At 37.2% G+C, this 24,085-nt stretch overlaps 1 protein-coding gene across 12 annotated transcripts in view; it reads right to left on the reverse strand.

Moving 5' to 3' along the window:
- Window positions 1-24,085, reverse strand: part of DCDC1 (doublecortin domain containing 1) — a 490,806-nt gene that overhangs the window by 62,060 nt on the left and 404,661 nt on the right. For 8 of the 12 annotated variants that reach the window (XM_016920609.3, XM_016920606.3, XM_063783960.1 and 5 more), the window contains 3 exons: window positions 7,700-7,881; window positions 4,366-4,458; window positions 147-246 (listed from right to left, as the gene is read on the reverse strand). In XM_016920609.3, the coding sequence (XP_016776098.1) occupies window positions 147-246; window positions 4,366-4,458; window positions 7,700-7,881 (375 nt within the window). Of the gene's footprint in view, window positions 1-146; window positions 247-4,365; window positions 4,459-7,699; window positions 7,882-17,883; window positions 20,322-24,085 lie in introns of those variants that run through there. The other 4 variants (XM_009460183.4, XM_016920610.3, XM_063783964.1 and 1 more) reach the window with 2 other exon arrangements.

Genomic DNA, 24,085 nt, shown 5'->3' on the forward strand with positions numbered 1-24,085 from the left:
CTTTCTGATGTTTGCTCAGTTAGGATAATTCTGAGAGAAAATAAGAATTAAAATGGTAAGCATTTGAAGACTTATATTTAAGGGGATTCTTTCTCGGATGGGGTATTAATAAATTAATATTGCCAGTTTCAAATCCATGTCTTTACCAGTTCATCTCTTTGCAGGTCTTTTAAGGCAAATATTTCCTTCCCCTTTTCATTGTACAATCTCCGAGCTGCAGAAGGTAAATTTAAAATCTCAGTGCACCTGTAAGAAAAGACATAAAAATTGACCTTGCATACAGAAAGCTTCCAGCAGCAAAGAGAGGAAAATAAAAGAAATCTGGGGCCTGAATCCATAATGACAACTCTGTCTGCAGGACTGTTAGTCATAAGCTGGACTCTGGGGCCCATCAGACCCATTTGAGTCTCATTTTCCTCTCCAAATTGTGGCACTTGGGCAAATTATTTAACCTGTCTAAGGCTAGATTTCTTACCTTCCAGGGTTTCTGTGAAGATTAAAGGTTGATTTTGAAAAGGGCTCTTAGCACAGTCCCCGACGTGACCAATAAATAGCTAGACACACTGCTATTGACTTTTAGTTCCTTGGTATGCCCCACACTTTTCTATTTCTGTGCCTGCGTTCTTTCTCCTACCTAAACAAATTTTTCCTTGGCTTTTTCTGATGTAGTCTTGTTCTTTCTCCAAGGTTGTCAAAGTCTAATTTGTCACCAAGTTCCTCAGCTCCCTCCACCAGAGGGTAGTCTGTTTCAACTACCTTTGAAACAGACGTTTTTAGCCTGGTTAAACACTGAACACTGATTTCCCACTCCCACAACCCCCTGCCCTCCCAAACAAGCACTGGACAAGCCCTGTGGATATTGAGATGAATGACAGTTTTGTAGTTCCCTGAGGAGCTCTGAATCTGGTCAGGGTAGAGAAAGGTGAGCAATTGAAGTGTAATATGAAGTCGTAGGTGCTGCCATAGGCACCTGGCCAGCGTGCTGTGAGAACAGAGGGGAAGACAATTTTTCCAGAGAAGGCTTATCTAAGGGAGTGGCATTTGGGTTGGGTTTTAATGGATAAACAGGATTTCATCAAAAAGCGCTAGACTGGAGCTGAGTGTATGGACATGAGGAGGGTATGGACCAGATGAAACTGAAAAAGAAAATAGAAACCAACTGAAAGTACTTAGGATCCTAGACTGAGGAACCTGCCTTCTAGCCCATAAGCAGCAGAAAGCCATTGAAGGCATTAGAGCAGATATGTGGTGTTATCAGGCCTGCTTTTCCGAAAGTTAACTGTCAGAAAGGTGGAAAATGGGCTGGAGGTGGGAGAGGCTGGAGCCTAGACAGCAAGCTTTAGGACAGATGTAAATAGATGGAATTGTGACGAAAAAGTAGAGCTACAGGAGACTGATGGAGCATTTTCTAAACAATACTGTGAGGATATCCCACCTATGGAAGAAGTAGAAGATTCTTGCTAAATATATTTTGTGTTAGAATATACTGTTTACATTCTAACACAAAATTACATAAAGTTGACTTTATGCTCATCAGCAAGACATAGCTTTATAAAGAATGTTTCTAAATTTTATATCCTCAATGGGATAAAGCAATTAAACAGATAATCAGGCCCTCCATTTCTCTAAGGTTAGCTTAGAAGTAAATAAAACAGGCTGGGTATGGTGGTCCATACCTGTAATCCCAGCACTTGGGGAGGTCAAGATAGGAGGACCACTTGAGGCCAGGAGTTCAAGATCAGCCTGGGCAACATAGCAAGATCCCTATTTTTAAAGAAAGGAGCTATGCCTCCCAGATCCGCAGTCAGCTACAGCTCCACAGCAGTGGAGCTCTTAAGCTAATCACTTGCCAGGACACCCCACCCCAGGAGCTGTTCTACACTCTTTCAGTTCTTTCCAAACCGTAACAAAACCTTTGAGAAGCTATGGTCACGTGCTTTCTCCTTTTCTTTATCTTCTTGCTTTGGATTTTTGTCTCATTTTCTTTCTTCTCCCTGTGGCCTTCTCTGAGAGCTGCCCCTTACAATGTTCTCTCTCTTTCCTGGTTATATATAAACCAGGAAATATATCATCATATAATGATCGCTTGATCATTTTCAATTCTGTATGGTTAAATACTGCTGCATGTGGCTTTCTGATTGTTTCACTAAGCAAATTTTCTTCCCCAAAAGTTAGTTGGGAGTTCCTTGAGAGCAAGCAATGCCTTGTTCTAAAAAAAAGAAAAAAAGAAAGAAAGAAAAGAAAAAGAAAGAAAAACACCAAAAACCTCCAGCAGAACATCCTACACCGGTTGATGTTACATAATATAAATACAACAGATGACTGTTAACAGTTGAGGAAAACAAGCCTTGGAGAAGGACAAGGCTTTGCTGAAGACTTCCAGCTAGTTAGTGGCAATGCTGGGGTTAAAATAAATTCCTTTTCCTCCTAATCCAGTGGTCTTTCCAATATTCTATGTTGCCAGCAACTTTACAGAAAGTAGAAGGTACCACCAACAACAAAAGTTCTGTATCTATTATTCTAAAATGGAACTTATTATACTATTAGATCATACCTCAGTTTTGTAGATGGAAAAATCAACAACAACAAAGAGAACCTCAAAATTGTCTAGAGTGAATTATTAAATAACCAAAGATAGCATAATTTCCCTTAAACTCAATAAAACTATTCCCTCATATTTGACAAGGCATACTTTGCAAAAAAGTTCATACCAAGTGCTCCAACCTTTCAGCAGTGATCTAATTCTTGATTTGGTAGAAAAATACTGATTTAAAAAATTACAACATATTTCATAAACATAATATACGTTAGTGCTATGGTTTAGATGTTTGTCCTCTGCAAACCTCATATTGAAATTTGATCTCCAATGATGGAGATGAGGCCTAATGAGAGGTGTTTGAGTCATGATAGAAGATCCCTCATAAATAGATTAATGCCCCCCCTTGGAAATGAGTGAATTCTCATTCTATTAGTTATTTCAGAGCTGATTGTTAGAAAGATGCTGGCACCTTCCCCCTCTCTCTTACTTCTTCTCCTCTATGTAGTCTCTGCATTTGCCAGCTCCTCTTCACCTTCTGCCATGAGTGGAAGCTGCCTGAAGCCCTCACCAGATGCAGATGCCCAATCTTGAACTTTCCAGCCATCAGAATCATGAACCACATAAACCTTTTTACTTTCTAAATTAACCAGCCTCAGGTATTTCTTTATAGTAACACAAAACAGACTAAGACATTCATGTTTTAAAAACTGGTTTATAATAGGTAAAATATAAAAATTTAACTATGCCACTCTTAATTCAAGCAAATATAAACCAAAGAAAGTTGCTGTAAATTGTGAAATATGTTTTTTAAATGAGATTAACTTATATTTACAGAGTTGGCCATTCAGAAAGCTAGGGGAATTTGATAGACCTTGACATTTTGGGGAAAAACATTGTATTAATTACCATTGGTATCATAGGCTCACATAGTTTATATATTCCACAGATTAAAAACTCCAGAATCATTATATTAACAACCAGTTTTCTTAGGTAGGTATATATGTAATGTATTAATATATACACATGTATATATATGTAATATATACATATGTAATATACAAATGTAATACATGTATTATGTAATACATATGTAATATACACATGTAATGCATGTATTATGTAATACATATGTAATTTGTATTATGTACATATGTAATTGTATTATGTACCTAATTTGTATTATGTACATATGTAATTTGTATTATGTACATATGTAATTGTATTATGTATTACATATGTAATACATATGTAATATACATATGTAGTACATGTAATATGTAACATACACATGTAATATACATATGTAATACATATGTAAAATACATATGTAATACATATGTAAAATACATATGTAATACATATGTAATATACATATGTAATACATATGTAATATATACACATATGTAATAGATGTACATATGTGTATATATGTAATAGATATACGTATGTGTATATATAATATTTAACCTATTATAAACCAATTTTTATATATATTTAAATTGGTTTATAATAGGTAAAACATAAAATTTCACTACCCCACCCTTAATGCAAGCAAATATAAACCAAATATTACACACTATATATATTAAGTATATATATACTTACATAGTATGTACTATATATATACTATATATATAGTATGTATTTAAGTATATATATAAGTATATAGTATGTGTATATATACTATATATAGTATGTATTTGAGTACATATATAGTATGCACTATATATCATATATACCATATATATAGTATGTTATCTGTTATAAATAATCATTCAGGTATTTAAATGGAAAAAGCATTTGCATTTAGGATATTAAGTATTTACCTTTCCAAAAATTGGTGAAATTCTACCTGGTCCATTTCTGTTTCAGAATATTTAGTGACACAGATTTTCTCTTTCTTTTCAGTGTGAACACTTCTGAAACAAATGATCCGAGATTCGACTGATATCTCAGAATACATTGTCAATTATCTCTTGACATACTTTAATATGTGAAAAATTATAAGGTCTTAATTTATCATGATTTGCCCTAAAGTAATCTCTTTCTTTAAAATATACAGTTTCAAAAACTATCACAATGAAATATTTAACTTCATTTTAAATATTACATAACATGACATGTTATTACATAAATATTTATACTATGAGTAATTTTGTAAAACAATACATTTTCACTATTTTATTTCTCTTCTAATAATGCTGAACACTATGAAATATAAATTTTTCAACTTTGAAGAAAATTCAGAGATTGCATTCATTTTACCTGTAATTTTTTATTCATATATTGTCTTATTATTAACCCCAAATTTAAAATTCTTAGACTGAAAAACAAATAATGATGATCATAGAAAAAGATGCTTAATTTGAATATACATCTGCTCAAAATAGGAAACTATTTTGTGCATTTTTTAGAATCTATATTTTATTAAATGAAATAGTTATCAAATACTTTATAATTAATTGTTCTTTCATTACAAATGGTGATCAAATATAGCTAACCATTCATTCGTTCAGTAGTCACTAATTTAAGGCCTATGTAGGCCCTTAATCATGTGGCTAACAAAGTGACTCCCTAGTACCTTAATACTTGATTCATCAGAACACAATGATCTATGATCATAACATAGCAGATTGTACATCTGCTATGAATGAAGCATCCCTGTTCTCTATCTCATGGATGGAACATAAGCAGATAATCATGAAACTGAATGATAGGTGCTGAACTGGTGGAAGGCCCAGGGCTGGAGTAGTGGAATACACAGTAGCCATAACTAACTCGAGAGGAGAGAGTGTCTCATTCAGGGTCAACATCTGGAAAGGAAATCTAAACTCATTTTCAAAAGACTTTTATTATTTAAGCACATAGGAAGTGTTGGAAAGTGGTGGTGGGTGGTTTGAGAGTGGGAATTGGGGGAGTGCTGATAGGAAATAGAGCTAGAGAAATATGCAGGGATAGGTCATAAAAGGACTTACAAGCTCTACTAAGGAGCTCAAGTGAGTTCAGAGATCATAACTTACTAATAAGTAATATATATATTGAAATCATCTAAAATATAAAATTTACTTCAAAGCCTCATCTGGGGCCTTTCCTCTTAAAATTCCTTAAATGTAACTTATAAAATTTTTCTTGTTTAACTTACATTTCTGAGAGACAAAATTTGCCTGTGACACAAGAAAAATTATGAAGGTCTTAACTTATATAAACTCGACAGTCACTATTAAGACTAATTGACAAGATCTTGTCACTCACTAGAGTAACAACCGACTAAGTAATGAACAAATACGATTTGATTTTCCTTAGGCTTTGTAGATGAAAGAACCAATAACAACAACAAAAACTCCTCAAAACTACCTCCAGTAAATTATTAAATAGCTAAAGGACAGCATGTTACTAGGGCAAGATTTGGTTAAAGTATATCTATATTTCATACTTCCAGCATGATTTTGCTTGTAGAGACACTAAACAGCCCAACACTCCTTCTTATAAATAAATTTCAGGTTAATGCAAGTAATATATGTCACTAGAAGTTATTTCTTCTGGAAGATGTGTAACTTGTATTTATTAAATACACCAAGGCACAGCAGGGCTTCTGCCTGGCACAACTCTAGGATGCCATTCATACAGATAACCATGTTAACGGAGCTCTCTGAAGCTGGACAACCAGCCACCCTGCAATGTAACCCAAGACCTTCCATTTAAACCTTCTGTGAACCAGTACTTACATCCAGCTCTAGGGGTGGGGGAATTCTATTGATGATATTATAGAACACTTTCTGAATCAGCAGAGAAATTAAACTATATGTAGTAGAGTTTTAGTGTTAAGTGTATGCCAGTGTATTTTAATTATTTGGGAGTAATTAATTCATATGGTGAACAAGTAACTCTAATACCTGAATACGTGATGAACTGGGACATACTGTTCCATGAGCATAGCATATGGGCAGCACAGCATTTCACATATTCTCTGCTAGAACAGTTGTCCAAATTTACCATTTCAATCTCTTAAAATTTGTTCGGATTACCTGACTGAACCATGCATTTTAAAACATTGATGTGATAAGATAATATCTGTATGTAACTTTGAACCACAATTAAAGATAGAAAACAAGAAAAATAATGAATGTAGGAAGAAACAGAAATTTTGTGTTAACTTTGGGTGTTACTTTTGAAGAGTCATACACTACTTTAAGGACATTACCCTCACATTTTACATCTAGCAGAATGAGCTAAGTATGAAATGTATGCGTCAAAGAATTCAATTTCAGGCTTGACTTTACTCTGAAGATTAATTTTTTACTTTATCATCTTTACAGGCAGTTCAGTGGTCAGCCAATCTGAATGTTACTCATTGTTCAGCGATGTATGAAGTATATTTAATCAATGTGAAGAAAGTAATATTAAACTATTATAGCAGCCTCAAATATTCTAAACATCTCAAAAGAAAGGTCAAGAGGTAATATGGCTGCTAATAATATGAGAAACAATGTGTTTAACTCATTCTTTACATCAGAGCTCTTCAATGATCTATGATGCCTTTTGTCATAAAACGAAATGAAAAGACAGCAGGCGATTTTTCTCCAATGTTGGAGAAAATATTGGCTATTGGGAAAATTTTATCCCAATAATAAGGTAAGCTAAAGTGTCAATAAATGTTTTTCTAGGGTGATAAACTTTTAAAATGTTATTCCAAGGAAGACTATAAATTATATAAAGTTATACTTTTGACAGCTGTATTTGTTCATTAAATATTCTAAAGATTTAAACATAATTGTGTATAATTTAACTTATATAAGGAGTTACAAAATTATGTTTGAGAAGGATGTTGAGTTCAATTATTTCAAGACACATTTATAAAACTCAAACAAAAATGCTAATTCAAATATACGTTGATCACAGAATTTTTAAAAATAGAACTTTTAAAAAATCAGAGCTACTCATTTCTAATCCATTATCTTCTAAATTAGCAGAGTTCAAATCAAATTCCTGATGAAGAAACTAAATGAGTCCTAGTCTCTATTTTCATCTTCAAATATGAATATGGGAGCCGTTTTGCTAAATAAATACAGAATTCCCACAGAAAAACATCCATAATTAAGAACACAAAAATCTGTACAAACTAGAAAGTGTATTTAATAAGTATGAACAAGTTGTTCTTACTGCGTTTTCCGTCCAGGTGAGATATCTGGACCAAGGATAGTAACGGATCTATTTTTATTCTTCTCTCCATTCTGCAAAACTCTGAGTCGCACAGGGGCATATGGCTCTGCTGTCTTACAGATGGGTTTCTTCATGGGAGGACTGCTCGGAACAAGCAGTCCTTGTATTGGCCAATCAAACTCCTTCAGAAAGAAATGACAAAAACATAATAATAAATACAGAAGAAGGGTCATGTCTAGATTTTTAAAAATATTAAACACAGTTTATACCTTTAATCTCTCATTCATTCAGCAAAAATGTATTGGGGTACCTAAGATGCTCCAGACAATTCTAATTAATGTTTTATTTGAAGAGGAAAGATAATTATTTTTAAAATTTCTGTAACAACCTGTGTTATGCTGCAAGATGAATGATTTATTCCCTCTCAGAGAAACATCATTCTCGAAAAATAGAACCGAATGAACTTGGAATACTTTTGCTTACATGTTAAATATCTTCAATCAGTGTGAAGAAGGAATGAGACAAAAGTGGTTTTAAAATAGCCTGAAATAATGCCACCTTAAACTAGATCTAATTGGCAAAAAAGGAATATATTTGGAGAATATTGCAAAAATAAAATAATGAACATAAACACATTTCACGTTTCAGTTGTAGAATTCAGTTACTTTTTAATTTAGTTTGTATCAATTTATCCATAAAATCATTTATTGATTAATTCACGTATTCTTCAAATATTTTTGAATGTTTACCATATATTCTAGGCATGATATTATGCACCAAAAATAAAACTATGAACCACACAAGATACTCTTCCTCGAATAATTTATAGCAGGTCTTCAGAAACTTAGCTAAATATAGACTGGCAATTACAATAGTGTAAGTATGACGACAGGTTACAGGTGTGATGGGACCACATAGGGAGGAGAACCTAACTCAGAAATGTCATAGAACTGAGTCCTGAAGCCTTCGTAGGAGTTAATGCAGTAAAGGATGGGTAAAAAGAGGGATAGAGTAGGTTTATCAGACTTGAGGATTAATAGAATATGATGCTGGGGCAATAAAAGGAGGCAAGGGGGTTTCCAGGTTCACAGTTTGGGTAACTGGGTGGATGGTATTGCTGTTCACAGAGATAGACACTTGTGTGTGAAAGAAGAGTAAATGCAGGAAGGGATGATCAGTGATGATGCTGGGCAAGGTCCAAGTTTGTTCTTTCTTTCTCTTTTTTTTTTTTCCTACTTTCATAAACCATTGCTCTGGCAGCATCTCCTGTTAATCTGCAATGACCATCCTGTAAAATATCACTACTGCATGTAAGTGTAGATCTGCTTTTGTTTCTCTTCAGTTTGTCAGTTTGTCAGTTTGTCTTTCCCTTCATAGTAATGTACTGCTTTGATTATAATATATTTTTATGTGGTAAGTCTTGATAACTGGTAGGGAAAATATGCTCACCTTTTTTTTCTTTTTTTGGGAATTGGCTCTTGTTGGCCCTTTGTTAATTCATATACATTTAAGAATAAGTTTGGTTAGTTTTTTTAAAAGTCTATTTGGGATATAAGTGCTCTATATTAGGTTAAGAAATTTATATTTTGTTAATATTTTTTCTTGAATTTGTGTTAAATCATATAAAGCTCTTTTTCCTTCATTTACTGAGATTTGCCTATATGACTCAACTCTCATCACTTATGTGTTAATTACATTAATTTTTAAAAATTTAAACTAATATTGCCTTCCTGGATAAATCAAAATTGCTCATGATGTATGACACTTGTTATAAATTGTTGAATTAAATGTGCTAATATTTTCTTTAAGATTTTTGCATGTACATTCATAAATGAAATTAACATGTAATTTTCATTTGTTACCTTCCTCAAGGTTTGGTATGAACCTTCTGCTAGCCTCATGAAATGAATTGGAAAGTATTGCTTCTTGTGAGAAACACACTCACCCATCCAAACCCAAAGAATGGACGTAGAGGCACAACATCCCACTGCTGTTAAGACTCCTGCCACAATTATAAGAGATTTAAGGATTGAAGGTACCATGCCTTTCCATTTTCCAAACCAACCTTCTACCCAACATGTAAATGGGTCATCAATTCCAGCATTCTCTGCCAGTTCACTGGCTAGAGTTGTCAGCCCTTATAAAGTTTTTGTGATGGTGCCATCTGGGGCAGTATTGTTAGGAATGAAAGTACAACATTTTCCACCCAGCATAACACATACGTCTCCTTTTTCTGCTAGTATCATGTCTTAACGCAAGCCTGTTTCCCAGGCCACTCAGCTGGTGGCATCAAACTGGCTAACCATCCCTTTGAGTGCATTCCAAGTAAAACTGATGAATCTCTGTTGATTACAATAGATGTAGTTAATCCAATTCACAATCTTAATAGTTGACCACCAGAAGAGTGCTGACTCAAACCCAGCAGGTATTTGGTTTCGGGCCTTAAATTTATTAGGCGACCCCCAGGGACTCCTATCAAGTCAACGTATGTATTGGGATCAAAAGAATTTGTCAAATCTCTCTGGTTTTGGTGGCCATGTGTATTTTCAGGTATCTTGTGGAATGCCAGGGTGAATGGAATGGCCAATGAGACCAAAGCCCAAGTTCCGGTCCAATTGGATGGTAACAGGTTATGGAGGTTCCTTTACCCACAATATCACCAGCTTGGGGTATATGGAGAGCTGAATAATTGCCATTGCTTGACTAACCAGTGACGTTTAGGATGTAGGTTCAAGTTGGGAGTTCTCCCACAGGCTTACTGAATTCTGCCCCCTGCCTAGAGAGGCAAGAGGAGTGGTTCATATTCCCTACAGAGAATGAAGGGATTGCTCTGGGATCCGACCTCTGCAACGTGGGAAAGAGCAATCACAGAGTCTTATAGGTCTCATTTCCCCAAGCATCCTTATCCTGGCATAGAGCCAACATGCAATGCATTCCTTTAGGATCAATATTCCATCCTAGGGGAAACAGAACCACCTGTGCCTGGGGTCATCCTGCAGCAACACATGTAGCAGTTACTCTTGTTGAGGGCTTGTACCAAAAAGTTGACCCATTTGATCCAGGCATTCACATCCCTGTACCCTGTCTCAATTTCTAAGCTTTGCCTTAAATCCTTTACCTCAATTGTTTTTACCCTTTTAGGGTCATTGTTTGGTAAAGTGTTTATTAGAGCCTGGGTTTGGAGTAGTCCCAGTCAAATGGGAGGTTGAGTTCTTGATTAGTTTGGGAACAAATCACCCTAGGGGGTCTTTCTCTGTGTTGACAGCCCCTAACCCATATACCTGAGATGCTACTTTTGGTTTTTGGTCTAGAACAGCTGGATTGTCAATGGTGATAAGTATAGGATTGCATTCTAAATTCTGGCAGTTATTTAGCAGGGAGACCTTGGCCCCTTGGACACATGTAGTTTATTCTTCAAAGGTCTCCAATTCAGAGTTACTTACCCTATGTTACTGTCCAACCCTGAAATTGGGTAGTCCATCATACGTCATCCCAGCTGGGGCAGGGTAACACTCTACTTACTGTACCTTGTATCTGGTTCAGGGCAAAGATATTTATCTGCCTGTGAGAGCCATCTCTGATTTTCTAAATTCCCACAAGGTAAAACCTGGCAGGCATCAAATCTTATAGTCTGGGATGCTACCGTCTTCGTTACATTAATTACCAACCTGATTGGGTAGGGAGTAGGCCCCTGCCAGTTTCCATTTTGACCTTCTCGTCTTTGTATAGCAGCCCATCCCAGCCATATTAACTTCCAGAAATGGAACTAGCCCATGTTTTTTGTTTGTTTGTTTGTTTGGGTTTTTTTGAGATGGAGTCCCACCCTGTCGCCAGGCTGGAGTGCAATGGTGCGATCTCAGCTCACTGCAACTTTGCCTCCCAGGTTCAAGCGATTCTCCTGCCTCAGCCTCCTGAGTAGCTGGGATTACAGGTGAGTGCCACCACGCCCAGCTAAGTTCTGTATTTTTAGTAGAGATGGGGTTTCACCATGTTGGTCAGGCTGGTCTCAAACTCCTGACCTCGTGATCCGCCCGCCTCGGCCTCCCAAAGTGCTGGGATTGCAGGCATAAGCCACTGTGCCTGGCCTCATGTTTTCTTTTTACATTTTTCTCAGAGTTAACTTTAAGGGTTCCTCAGGTGACCCATGCACTGGTCTTTTTCCCTCCCTTCTGGGGTCTCTTTTACCAGTCCCTTGACTGGAGTATAGTGAGTCCACCACATTCAGCTGTTTGCACAGTGGTCTCAGTGGTTAGGAACACTTAATAGGGACCTTCCCAGTTTAGGTGGAGCTTGTCTTCTTTCCAAGTCTTAATCAGCACCAAGTCACCAGGCTGGAAGTGGTGAACCACGAATTTAAGAGGCAGAGTTTGAGTCAGAAGTCCTTTTAACCTGAGGGATGACAGGGTGGAGGATATGGCCAGTATATAATTTCTTAAAAATTGGTCCTTGGTTTCCATAGTAGGAAGATCTGTAGCCCTGTCCAAATATGCGAGTCCATATAATAACTCATAGAGGGACAATCCCAAGTCTTTTCTTGGGGCTGTCCTAATCCTAATGAGTGCTAATGGGAGACATTTGGTTCAAAGCATTTTAGTTTCTATGATTAGTTTGGTGATATGCTTTTTGAGAGTTTGATTTATTCTTTCTACCTTTCCAGAGGAAGGGGGATGCCAAGGGGTGTGATAATCCCTTCTAATTTGTAAACCTTCCATAATTTCCCTTAACACCCTTGAGGTACCTTCCTTCCTAAGCTCATGCAGTTCAAAGAAATCACTCTCTTCTAACAAAGGGCAGCCTGAAAGTTGAGGTTGTAAATCACAGATAAACAGCTTAAGCACAGAAAGGGAGAGGGGAAGACTCCTGGGTTATCACCAAACTTCACATTCATACAGTGGGCTCCAGTAGAAACACTGGGCCTTAATAAGCACATTCCTTTCCCTTTAGGCACACTAAGGGAAGCTAAAAGCAGACTGGGGGAAGATGCCTGCAGCTGGAAGATGTCTGGGAACAGACACAGAAACTCTCCCTCCCAGATAAGCGACACAAAGGAATATTTTATGGTGATATGTAGGTTCTAATAGTCAATTTTTAATTAATCCCTCCATTACTGGTTGGAGGTCTTTTCTCCCTTCAATAGCAATGGGATATTGCTCCTGCAAACTACTTCTCATGGTTGTTTTAGTTCAATCTGTAAGGGTGTGATTTTTAACCCTCCCCTGTTGCCTTCCCCAACCCACACAAGGGGATTAATTTTTCTTTCCTTCTCCTCTATTAGGAGGCTCATCATTACCTTTATTTGTCCTTCCTCTATTCCTAATCCTAAACCCAACCTCACAACTACGTTTTTACCCAGGAGGTCAGTTCCTGCTTCAGAAACATGTAAGAGTGACCCCTCAATTTGTTGTGGTTCCATTTAACATTTTCTTGAATATCAGAACCTCAAATCCCTCCCCTCTTACCCCTGATACTGCTAATTTTCCCTTAGAGAGTTCTGTATCCCTTGGTTGGTGAATTAGGGAGGAGCGAGCCACCCCAGTATTAACCCAAAATGTCACTTTTTCTCCTCAGGTCCCACCTTCAAATTTATCAAGGGTTCCTGGTGGGACCTACTCAAAAGGAACCCCTGACTCCCCCAGTCCTCATCAACGGTCATGAGGGGGATCACCTTTTCTTCCATTCAGGACATTCTCTCTAAAAATGCCCAGGCTTTCCACACTTGTAACATCCACTCATAGTCTTAGGAGCTTTTCGCTGCCTTTCCCTTCTTTCCCTGTGTCGAAATCTATCATTCCCTCGTCTCCTTCGAGGGAGATCTTGATCTAACCTTTTTCTGACTACCTATTCCACAGTGGAAACCATGATTTTCACTTTTTGTTTCTGCTTCTCTTCCCCTCTCCTTACAAAGACCTTCTGAGCTTCCCTCAGTAATTCCTCAATTGGTTTTTCATTCCATCCATCAATCTTCTGCAGTTTCTATTTTATCTTCCTTATGTAGCTCCCCAACCCTTCTGCAGCCTTACTGACAGCTGCCCCCAGTGGACTTACAGCCTCTCAGGAAAACAACAACAAAACCTTTAATGGTTATCTCATCCATTTACCCTTCCATAACCTGAATCCTTTCTACCGCCTGCTGACAGACAGCTACTTTGCTGTAGGCAACCCACTACTCCTCAAGCAGCCTGATCCTAAACTCTCCTCCACATCCCTTTCTCACTTGCATCCACCAGTTTCCGGGCTCTGTCCCTCCTCAGTGGCCTCATTGCACCCTTTCCCTGCACCTCCTTGTTGCTTGAACCTCCAGAACCTTCCCCGAGCCCTGCCAACCTCTCCACATCCTCTCACTTCCTCTTGTACTCTTCCTTCCTTTTACATTATTTTTCTCCCCAGTCTCACCTTCTGTGTCTCTCTTTGATCTCTGTCTTTTCCAGTTTCTCTCTCGTTCATTTCTCTTCTTCTATCTCTCTCTCTCTCTATCATCTCCTGTTTCCTTTCTCCCTAACACTCAGTTTCTTCCTCTTTCTCTCTCTGGGCACGAGCCAAGCCGTGCTGTGCCCTGGCTCCCTCCTGTCTGTCTGCAAAGACGGACAGCTCTGCTGAGACGACAAAGATTCAGCAGCAGCTTTTATCAAGTTTTTAGCAGCCAGCTCTCACACACAGCTGTGCAGCTGGCTCTCCCCTGCCTTCAGGGTCAGCAGCTTAACTCCTTCTCTCCCTCTCTGGCCCTCTACATTTGCTGTTTCCTCCCCTTTCTCTTTCTGATTTCCTTTCTTACTTTATCCCTTTTTTCCTTTCTTCTTTGAGGGGGAACATGGGAGCTAATTACTTGATCCAGCAGAGAGCATAACCCATCTCTTCTTGTGAGGATGGGGTTTTATTATTCACATAGAGAATTAAAGCTTGGCACACCCAATCCTCATCTGAGCCAATCTTAGGCCAAAAGACCGAAGGCATACTAACGGGGTCTTTGGGCCAGATAAAACAGCAATACTTTATCATTTTTTGTTTTTCCTTATCCATGGTTTGGGGGTTATTTCCCCAAGCCTGTAACATCCTTCCCAGTGAATTATCTGTGGGAATGTTGGAGGGGGCCACGTTGGCTCCCTCCTTCCTTTGTTCCCTAGGCCTAGAATTTTTGCTTCCCATTTTCAGCTGGTCCTCATGTCTGAGTTTTCCTGTGTACTCAACCCCCTTTATTGGAGGTTTCTTTTACACCCTGTGAGTCAACTGCTTTGTCTGTCTCCAGCTGTTTCCCTCGCGGGATAATGGAACCACAGACTGCGACTCCACACTTGCTTTGTATCTAGGATACATCTCAGACACACATACTCGACCTTTGAAAATGCCCAACTACCAAGGCAGTACTTATAGTCCAATTTTCCTATCTTGGCTCATGCACGAGGTTGCCTGGTTGCCGCAGGGCTTGCTTTTCTCCCTGTTACCTCCACTGTCTCCTGAATAACAGTCTCAGGTTTATCTATGGCTTCAGTGGGGAGCTGGGACACCCAGACAGAGCGGGCCACCTAAATTGGTTGAGACGCCTCTCCCCTCTTGGCTGGAGTCCCACTCTATGCAGGCACAGAGATCCTGGATGGACCACCAGGTTGCGAGAAACACACTCACCCGTCCAAACCCAAAGAATGGACTGAGAGGCACGAAGAACAGCAAAAGTGAGAGTTTTTAATAACGGTCTTGCAAGATCAGGCGTCTGGTGAGCAGGCACATCCAGGGCAGTCACAACAGGTAATTTATCCCTCACCACACAAGTCCCTCTCCCAGTTCCTCATTGGTTGAGAACTATGGGGTTAAAATCTTCCCGAATGTTGCCTAAGTTTCATTATTCCCCTTGTAAGGTTATAAACCGTCCCTTTCCTCTCTTAATTTTCAATTTCCCAATAATGAAACTTTCTTCTCTTTAATGAGCTGACCCCACCTCTACATTTTCTTTGCTTATTGTGACCTTCTAGGTACATGAGCTGAGCAGTTTGTTACATTTGCAGGCTGGCTGTCAGTACTTGATTTATCATGTCTTGAAAATGGACCATTTAAAAGGTTTTTTCACACTTCTTTTCTTATATTCTGAAATATTTGTTTCCTATGTTTAGTAGAATTTGTCAGTAAAACTATTAGATCATGAAATTATTTCTGTGTGGAAATTTTGACTACTGATTCTATTTTTTCTATGGTTTTTGGACTATTTAGGCTGTCTCTTCTTGGGTCCATTTTGTTACGTTACTTTTGTCCAGAAATTTGGCCATTTTATTTATTTAAGCTACTATATTTATTAGCACAAAGTTACTTGTAATATTCTTTTGCAATCTTCTGATTCTCAGTGTCTATATTCATATCTTTTATTCTTGAAACTGGCCCAATTATCCCATAGAACTTATGTTAATCGTTTCTCTTGAATAAACATAGAAATTGACCCTTCCAGTCTTGAAACTTGAGAAAGTTACATTTGTCTTATCTGAGTTCCTTTCTCAGGAAGCCAATCATCAGGCCTCCCAGATAGCATCAAGGAACTAAAACATACCAGATCACTGTATCTGGACAATGAGATGCCAGACCCCCAGTTGTTATGATTGCCTAACTAACCACCTGCTTCCTGTTGACCAACCCCTCTTCTTTACCTCTCCCAAGTTCCTGTTTTTCCATACACGGTTGTGTTTCTTTCCTGCTATATAAACCCCTAATTTTAATGGGCCAGGGAAATAGATCTGAAACTGATCTCCTATCTCCTTGGCTGCAGCCCAATTAAATGAGATTAAAGCCTTCTTGCCTGGCAATATTGGTTGTCTCAGTGATTGGCTGTGCGACAAGCAGCAGGACCTAGACTGAACCCCTGGAGTTTTGGTAACATTTTTAATATTATTATTTTTTATCTTAATCAGTTTTGCCAATTATATCGATTTTATTAATATTTTCAAAGAACCTAAATTTGACTTTGATGACTCTGGTTTATATGAATCATCTATTTCTGATGTAAGAGCTGATGTAAGACTCTGGTTTATATGAATCATCTATTTCTGATGTAAGAGCATCAGTTTCTGCTCTTACAATTTACTGTTTCTTTCCTTCTAATTCTTTGACTTCATTCTGTCACCATTGGCAGAATAGATGCTTATCTCATTAATTTTTAGCCTCTTTTCCATTTTAATATAAGCATTTAAGGCTATAAATTTCCTTCAAGTATGCTTTAGCTGATTCTAACACCTTTTGCTTTGATTCTAAATGTTTCCTTTTTAAAATTTTCATTATGCTTTCTTCTTCGTCTCACAAGTTAAAACATCCTTGTAAATTTCTAATATATGGTCTTATAAAATTATTTTAGCTATTTATTTTTAACTTAATCCATCAGTTAAATGTGCTTGCATTATTAGACTATATCAAGGACCCTATATCAAGGACGCAACTACTTTTCATCACCTCCATTCCTACCATCCTGGTCCAAGAAATTATTTCTTCTCAGTTAGAGACTGCAAAAGCCTTCCAACTGCTTATTCCTGTTTCTACCTCAGCCCATTTTACTCTATTGTCATAATGATCCTATTTATCCTTAAGTCAGAGCATATCACTCCTTTGCTCCAGACCCTCCCATGGCTTTCTATCTCAGACTAAGAGCCAAAGGCCTTATAATGACATGGAAGGCCCTGCATGACCAGTACCTCCTATTTTCTCTCTGACCTTCTCCCCTGCTGCCCTCTCCCTCACTCACACTGCTTCTGTCATATTTTACCTCAATGTCCCTTAAACACATCATCTCAGTTGTTTACATTTCCTGGCATGCTATTTTCCTAGAGATCTGCTTGTTCTTCAGGTCTTTACTCAAATATCACCTTAATGAAGTCTTCCCTAGTCAATCTAAAATTTCCAAAGCTAGTAATTTTTTAAATTTTAAAAATTTTTGAAATTTACTAGTAATATTCCAAAATTTTTAAAAGCTAGGACAACATACATTATTATATTAACTTACATTCCCTGAAAAGTTTTTGAATCTTGCAATTATGTTGTAGAAAGTGTTTTAAATAAATTATAAACAAAATCTGAAAACTGTGAAGATTACTGAAAAAGCATCTAATCGTGATGCACAAATTTGTGAGATGAGTGCATAAATACAATTAATTGCATTTAATTAGGAGAAAAGCAGTATAAATAAGTGTTTAAAAATCAGATGAGCAGAATGATTTCAGTTTAAATGTTTTTTCCTTTATATTTTTACTAGAATATTTTGCTTGGTAAACATGTTAACAACAGTGACAAACAATAAGGGTGACTTAACACAATTCTAAATAAGAAAAATTTGAACTAAAGAAGCTTCATTTTATTCCTAAACCTCACTGAGAACCTTTCACCAGTACAGAAATAATATTGCAGAGGGTAGATGATCAAGTGTTTATTTAGATAAGTGTCTGCCATCTATGAATGGAGCAACATGGGGCTGTTTTTTCTTATTATGGTTACTGAGAATAAATTATCAAAGGTTATGACAACTTCATTGTATATTTTTATTTGAAATTGGCCTGTTGTATAAAGGGAAGTAGTGGGATGGAGTCACATAACTTCAATAAGTATGTTTGGGATTTGTCTGTGACTACTCTATAGCAGAGATATTGAACAATTTAGTTGATGGAGAAAATCAACTTTTATACTAGTTTCAGTCATAAAAGATCATGAAGCAAGGGTTGGGTAGGTGAGAGAGATGGTGAGGGAATCTCATTAGAAAATTACTGTTGCATTGAAGTCTTGGTGTAAAATAGCTAATATATCTCTTTCTTTCTGAACCATGGCAGGGAAAGGCAAAAGAAATAAGATTCTCCTTCATGCTTTGTCTGTGATACATGTCGATTCATAGATTCAGGGTGTGTAACTGTTCTTTTCAATATCCCAAGTATGCTATATTTCTGATGAACATATCTGAAGTGTGCTGTCTTAGCTCCTAGCTATTTCTACATTTTCTCACTTCCAACTTGTCCCATGGCAAATGGTAGCATCTGCAGACATTGGCTTTGGCACTACTGAAGCACTGCTGTCTTTGGATGGCTTCTTTTACTTTCCAGTTAGATGAAGGAAGCCCAAGAGTCTTCTCTTTTTAATGTGAGACATCACAGAAACCCAATTAAATGAGATTAAAACGTTAACTTGGGTTTCAAAACTTTACAAATGTTAACTACTACTGTCGCTTCTTCCTTTAAGCTGCTTTAATTCTCGTTCTGGTGTTTCAGGCACTTTCATTCTGTCCTTCATAGACACAGAGAAATACGGCGTTGGGATAATGAAGGACAACAAAAAGTACAGATATGTAATTAAACTGACTGGAGTGCTGGTTCTTCTCCCTCCATTTTCTCAGTTGGAATTCTTATGTTCCCATTCATGTCTTTATTGGTTTTCTCTGTGTTCACACTGCTCTATGTCACAGCTCCACAGTTGGGAGACCCTAGATGAGCTGTGGTGCTCCCTTAAATTGATCATTCTTCTTTTTTTTTTCATCTCTCTCTCATAACAGAGAGAGCATGTGTTCGTTTTGGGAGTCCAGCTCTTAACCAGCAATCTAAATTTCATAGCTATATTAGTCCTCTTTTATCTATTTGCTATTAACAATATAATATATTCTTCAATGTTCTCTCCTGAGCCTTCCCACGTCTCCTTTCCCCCCCTCTTTATTCTGGTAGCTACTTATTATCATCTCTCAATAGAGTAATAAACTTTTAGCTTTGTTCTGTCTGGCATGGCCCGTCCAAATGGATATATTTTAATTTAGGTATTTTAAAATAACTATCCAACAGCTCATTCCAAAATCGTACATCTTTTTAATCTTACTTTTTACTACAATTCCTTCCTTGAATATGAAAATCCATTGCTCCTTACCTTTAAGTGTTTAGAAGCACAATTTTTCAATTCACAACTTTTCCCCCATACAGTGAGAAAATAACTTGAGTTCCTCTAATTTTTTTCCAGTGAACTTAGTCACAAAAGAAACCAAAATAATTTATTAATGTTGGTTTTCAATAAGGCTTTACCATATTTAAAAAATACTGATATCCCTAGATATATTAAATGCTATTTGTTCATAAAAATATTATCAATTGCCTTTTAGTATGAATAATATTTAAAAGTGAGGACAGCATGAAATCAGTTCTCAAAGCAGCTGTCACCACTGAGAGGTACATAGTTTTTAGTATTAATGCAGTCTGAGACATTACCAAGATAATTCCATATTTCTATATTGTTCATACTTCCTTAGTCATCATTCTGTTTTGAAAGTTTCTTGTAAAGGAACTAACAGGAGAATTGGAGTCTCACTCAGGGTGGTGTTTGTTAGATGGTTTTCCTAGATTTAGTATTTTTACTTAATTTTCAGGCCCATTTGGACAATCAGCCCAGCTGATCTTTCTTCATAGTGACTATATGACTAAATAAACTGGCTCAATGCATAGCCTTGATTTCTGGAACACCAAACTTTTTCTGTGAGTTTCTTCTCTCTCCCTTCCTTCTCCTTTATTCATCAACTCTGTCTCCTTCCTTTTCTGGTTTCTTCCTTGTTGACTCATAGCTTATACTTCTTAATCTGTAAGCTTCATGAACTTAGGAACCATGTCTATCTCCTTCCTTGCTCTTTCTGCATTGCCTAAATATGTAATACATAATGGTTAGATAAATAGGAAAGTTAGAAACTTAAATCTGGTATAAAATTATTATTTATGCTTATAGTACCCAAAGTATTCTGAATGCCACAATATGACTGTCACATTTCCTAATCACAGTTTATTTATATGGAAAGCTTTCCAACCAAAATATGAATTGCATTTAACTGTTCACTGAAATAGAGTTTGTTCTGCTAAAAAAAAATCAATTGCTTGAAAATAGGACTGGAAGAAAATACGGTTCCTTCAAATAAGGTGGATTCAGACTTTAAGTGAAATACACTGTACTTAATTTTAAATTTGAGTTTCCCTGCTTGGTAAGTATTCTCTTCTCTTCCTCAGACATTTCAATAAGTAGGAGGACCCTTAGACTGAGTCATTTTGAAATACATAGTCAACTTGTCTATTTTTAGCTACTGTAGTGCCTTAGTTCTTTCCTTTTGGTTTACAAGTAAGGGACAGATTTTTGTTGGGGTGCAGTAACTTATCTACTCCACACAAAAGCTACTGTTCTGTTTGAATACCCTAGAGAACTTTGAAGTAGTTTGTATTCATGCCTAAGATCATGTAATTGTCAAATCACAGACCGTCAACAAAAATGTCTTTTTTTTTTGTTTTTTTTTTTTTTGTTTTTTGAGACGGAGTCTCATTCTGTCTCCCAGGTTGGAGTGCAGTGGCACAATCTCAGCTCACTGCAACCTTTGCCTCCTGGGTTCAAGCAATTCTCCTGCCTGAGCCTCCTGAGTAGCTGGGACTACAGGCATCTGCCACCATGCCCAGCAAATTTTTGTTTTTTAGTAGAGACGGGGTTTCACTATGTTGGTCAGGCTGGTCTCCAACTCCTGACCTCATGATCTGCCCGCCTCAGCCTCCCAAAGTGCTGGGATTATAGGTGTGAGCCATTGCGCCCGGCCAAAAATGTCATTTTTAAAGTAAATACTAAAAGGAACTTTGTTCACTTAGGTTTTCTAATATAATTACCATTAATCACTTAAATCAATTAATTAACTGAATTACTTGTACTTTTATGCCAAGTTAAATATATATATATGTGTGTGTGTGTGTATATATATATATGCACAATATTGGCCAGGTGCAGTGGCTCATGCCTGCAATCCTAGCACTTTGGGAAGCTGAGGTGGGTGGATCACTTGAGGTCAGGAGTTCAAGACCAATCTGACCAACATGGTGAAACCCTATCTCTACTAAAAATACAAAATTAGCCAGGCATGGTGGCACATGCCTGTAATCCCAGCTACTTAGGAGGCAGAGGCAGGAGAATCGCTTGAACCCAGGAGGCAGAGGTTGCAACGAGTCAAGAAGGTGCCATTGCACTTTAGCAGGGGTAACAAGGGCAAAACTCCATCTCAAAAATCTATCTATCTATCTATCTATCTATCTATCTATCTATAGATATGCACAATCTACGAAATTTGTAATAATTATAATTGTTTCTCTTTCCCTACATAAAAAAAGTATCTTCTTGTGAGGCAGCTCTGTTCACCACCCATCCATTAGGTGGGTGGGAAGCTTGATATTCCAACTAGAAGTGTCCCAGTTTCTGCCTATTTAAAACAGCCTCTTTTTTTGTTCGTTTTTTAGCTCTGTCCTTTTGACTACCTATTCAATCAAATTGAAGGTTCAAACTTCTTAACAGGACTGTTGTTTCCTTTCAGAGATACACTTTTCCCCCTGAAGATGGTTTCTGAGTTCATATGAAAGCTCAATAAATCATATACCATTGGGAAAGAGGTCCACGGTGTCCATATGGAGGTACTTGTGATGTCCTGGATTCTCAGAGGCCTCTAAGGACATTCCTCTTGCCCTATTTGGCTACTAGGCAACCTGCTGGCACCTGCTTACCACCAGCAGTGGTGTACGTTATCCTGCCTGATCTCTGGTTTTAGCCTCATCCTCCTTAAACCTCTGTAGAAAAATCGGTGCAATTCAGTCTTTTCTTGGCTCATGCTTGGCCTCCTTGTCTCTCCATGCCACCCCTTCATGCTTGGCTCCATGTGGGCCCTCAAACCCTGAGTTTCAAACATATTAATTCATCAAGCCACTGACTTAGACTGCCCACCACAATGCTTTTGCTATTTTGAATAACTCTTTTTTTCTTTTAACAAAACTCAGTTTTCCAGACTGTTGCTTCACTAGAGTCTAAGTTTAAGAACATCTTTAGGGGCCAAAACAATGACTTCTTGGCTTCAGACTCCATCTGTTCATGATCAAAAGTGCTGCGACTCATTGATTCAATCAGTGAGAAAGCACAGGGGATCATGATTTTTAAGAGGAAAGAATAAAAACTGGTTGAGACCAGAAAATATGACAAATTAGACAAGTTGATTGACTCTCTGCTGCAAACAACTAAAAAGTCAGGATAAATTATTTCTAAAAAATCTTTTAGACTGTGCCATTGACCTAGAAATAAAATATTACATACTAGAGATCCAGAGAGATAAGCAGAATGCTCAACCTAGCTTTTATCTGGATGGAATTTGGTCTTGCAGAGGAAGGGCTCAGGACACAAATTCCAAAGGTCAGCCAAGAAAGGAAATCTAACAGGAGACCATATCCCTTCATAAAACAAGAATCACAATAGGCTAAATCTCACTGAAAAGGTAAACCATAAATAATACTTTTCCAGGATGTTACAAGTAAAACAGACTATCTCAAACATTTTCACTGTGTGAAGAAAAATAATCATTGAGGATTCATATCACAGGTTGATCCTTGGAGTTTAAATAATATTAGACAAAGATGAAGAGAAAATTAATAATCTGGAAGAAAAATGTCTGAAAATATGATGCAAAAATGCATCATAAAGATACAAAGAGATGAAAAATATTAAAGAAGAGTTAAGAGACATGGAAGTCAAAATAAGAAGGTCTTGTGTGCACCTAATCAGATTTCTCTAAGGAACAGAGTGAAGCATTACCTGACTTGAAATTGTACTACAAAGCTATAGTAACCAAAATAGCATGGTACTGGCATAAAAACATATAGACTAAATGAATAGAATAGACGGCCTATAAATAAATTCACGCATTTACAGTGAACTTATTTTTGTCAAATATGCTAAGAACATACCATGGGAAAAGGACAACTTCTTCAATAAATGGTGCTGGGGAAAAATGGATATCCGTATATAGAAGAATGAAACTAGACCCCTATTTCTCAACATATGCAAAAATAAAATCAAAATGAATTAAATTCTCAAATCTAAGACCTAAACTTATGAAACTATTAGAAGAAAACATTAGGAAGTAACTTCAGCACAAGAATAGTCTGGGAAGAATTTCTTGAGTAATAGCACAAAAGCACAAGAAACCAAAGCAAAAATGAAAACATGGGATCACATCAAGCTAAAAAGTTTCTGCAACAGCAAACGAAACAAGCAACAAAGTAAAGAGACAACCCACAGAATGGAAGAAAATATTTGCAAACTACACATCTGAGAAGGGACTAATAACTAGAATGCATAAGAAGCTCAAACAACTCAATAGGAAAAAAAATCAAATAACCTAACAAAAAAAGTGGGCAAAAGAGCTGAATAGACATTTCCTTAGAAAACTGGCACGAGGCAAGTATGCCCTCTCTCACCACTCCTATTCAACATAGTATTGAAAGTGGCTGGCCCAGGGCAATCAGGCAAGAGAAAGAAATAAAGGGTATTTGAATAGGAAGAGAGGAAGTCAAATTGTCTCTGTTTGCAGATAACATGATTGTATATTTAGAAAACCTCATC

This window comes from Pan troglodytes, chromosome 9 (genome assembly GCF_028858775.2).
Source record: "Pan troglodytes isolate AG18354 chromosome 9, NHGRI_mPanTro3-v2.0_pri, whole genome shotgun sequence".
NCBI lineage: Eukaryota > Metazoa > Chordata > Mammalia > Primates > Hominidae > Pan > Pan troglodytes.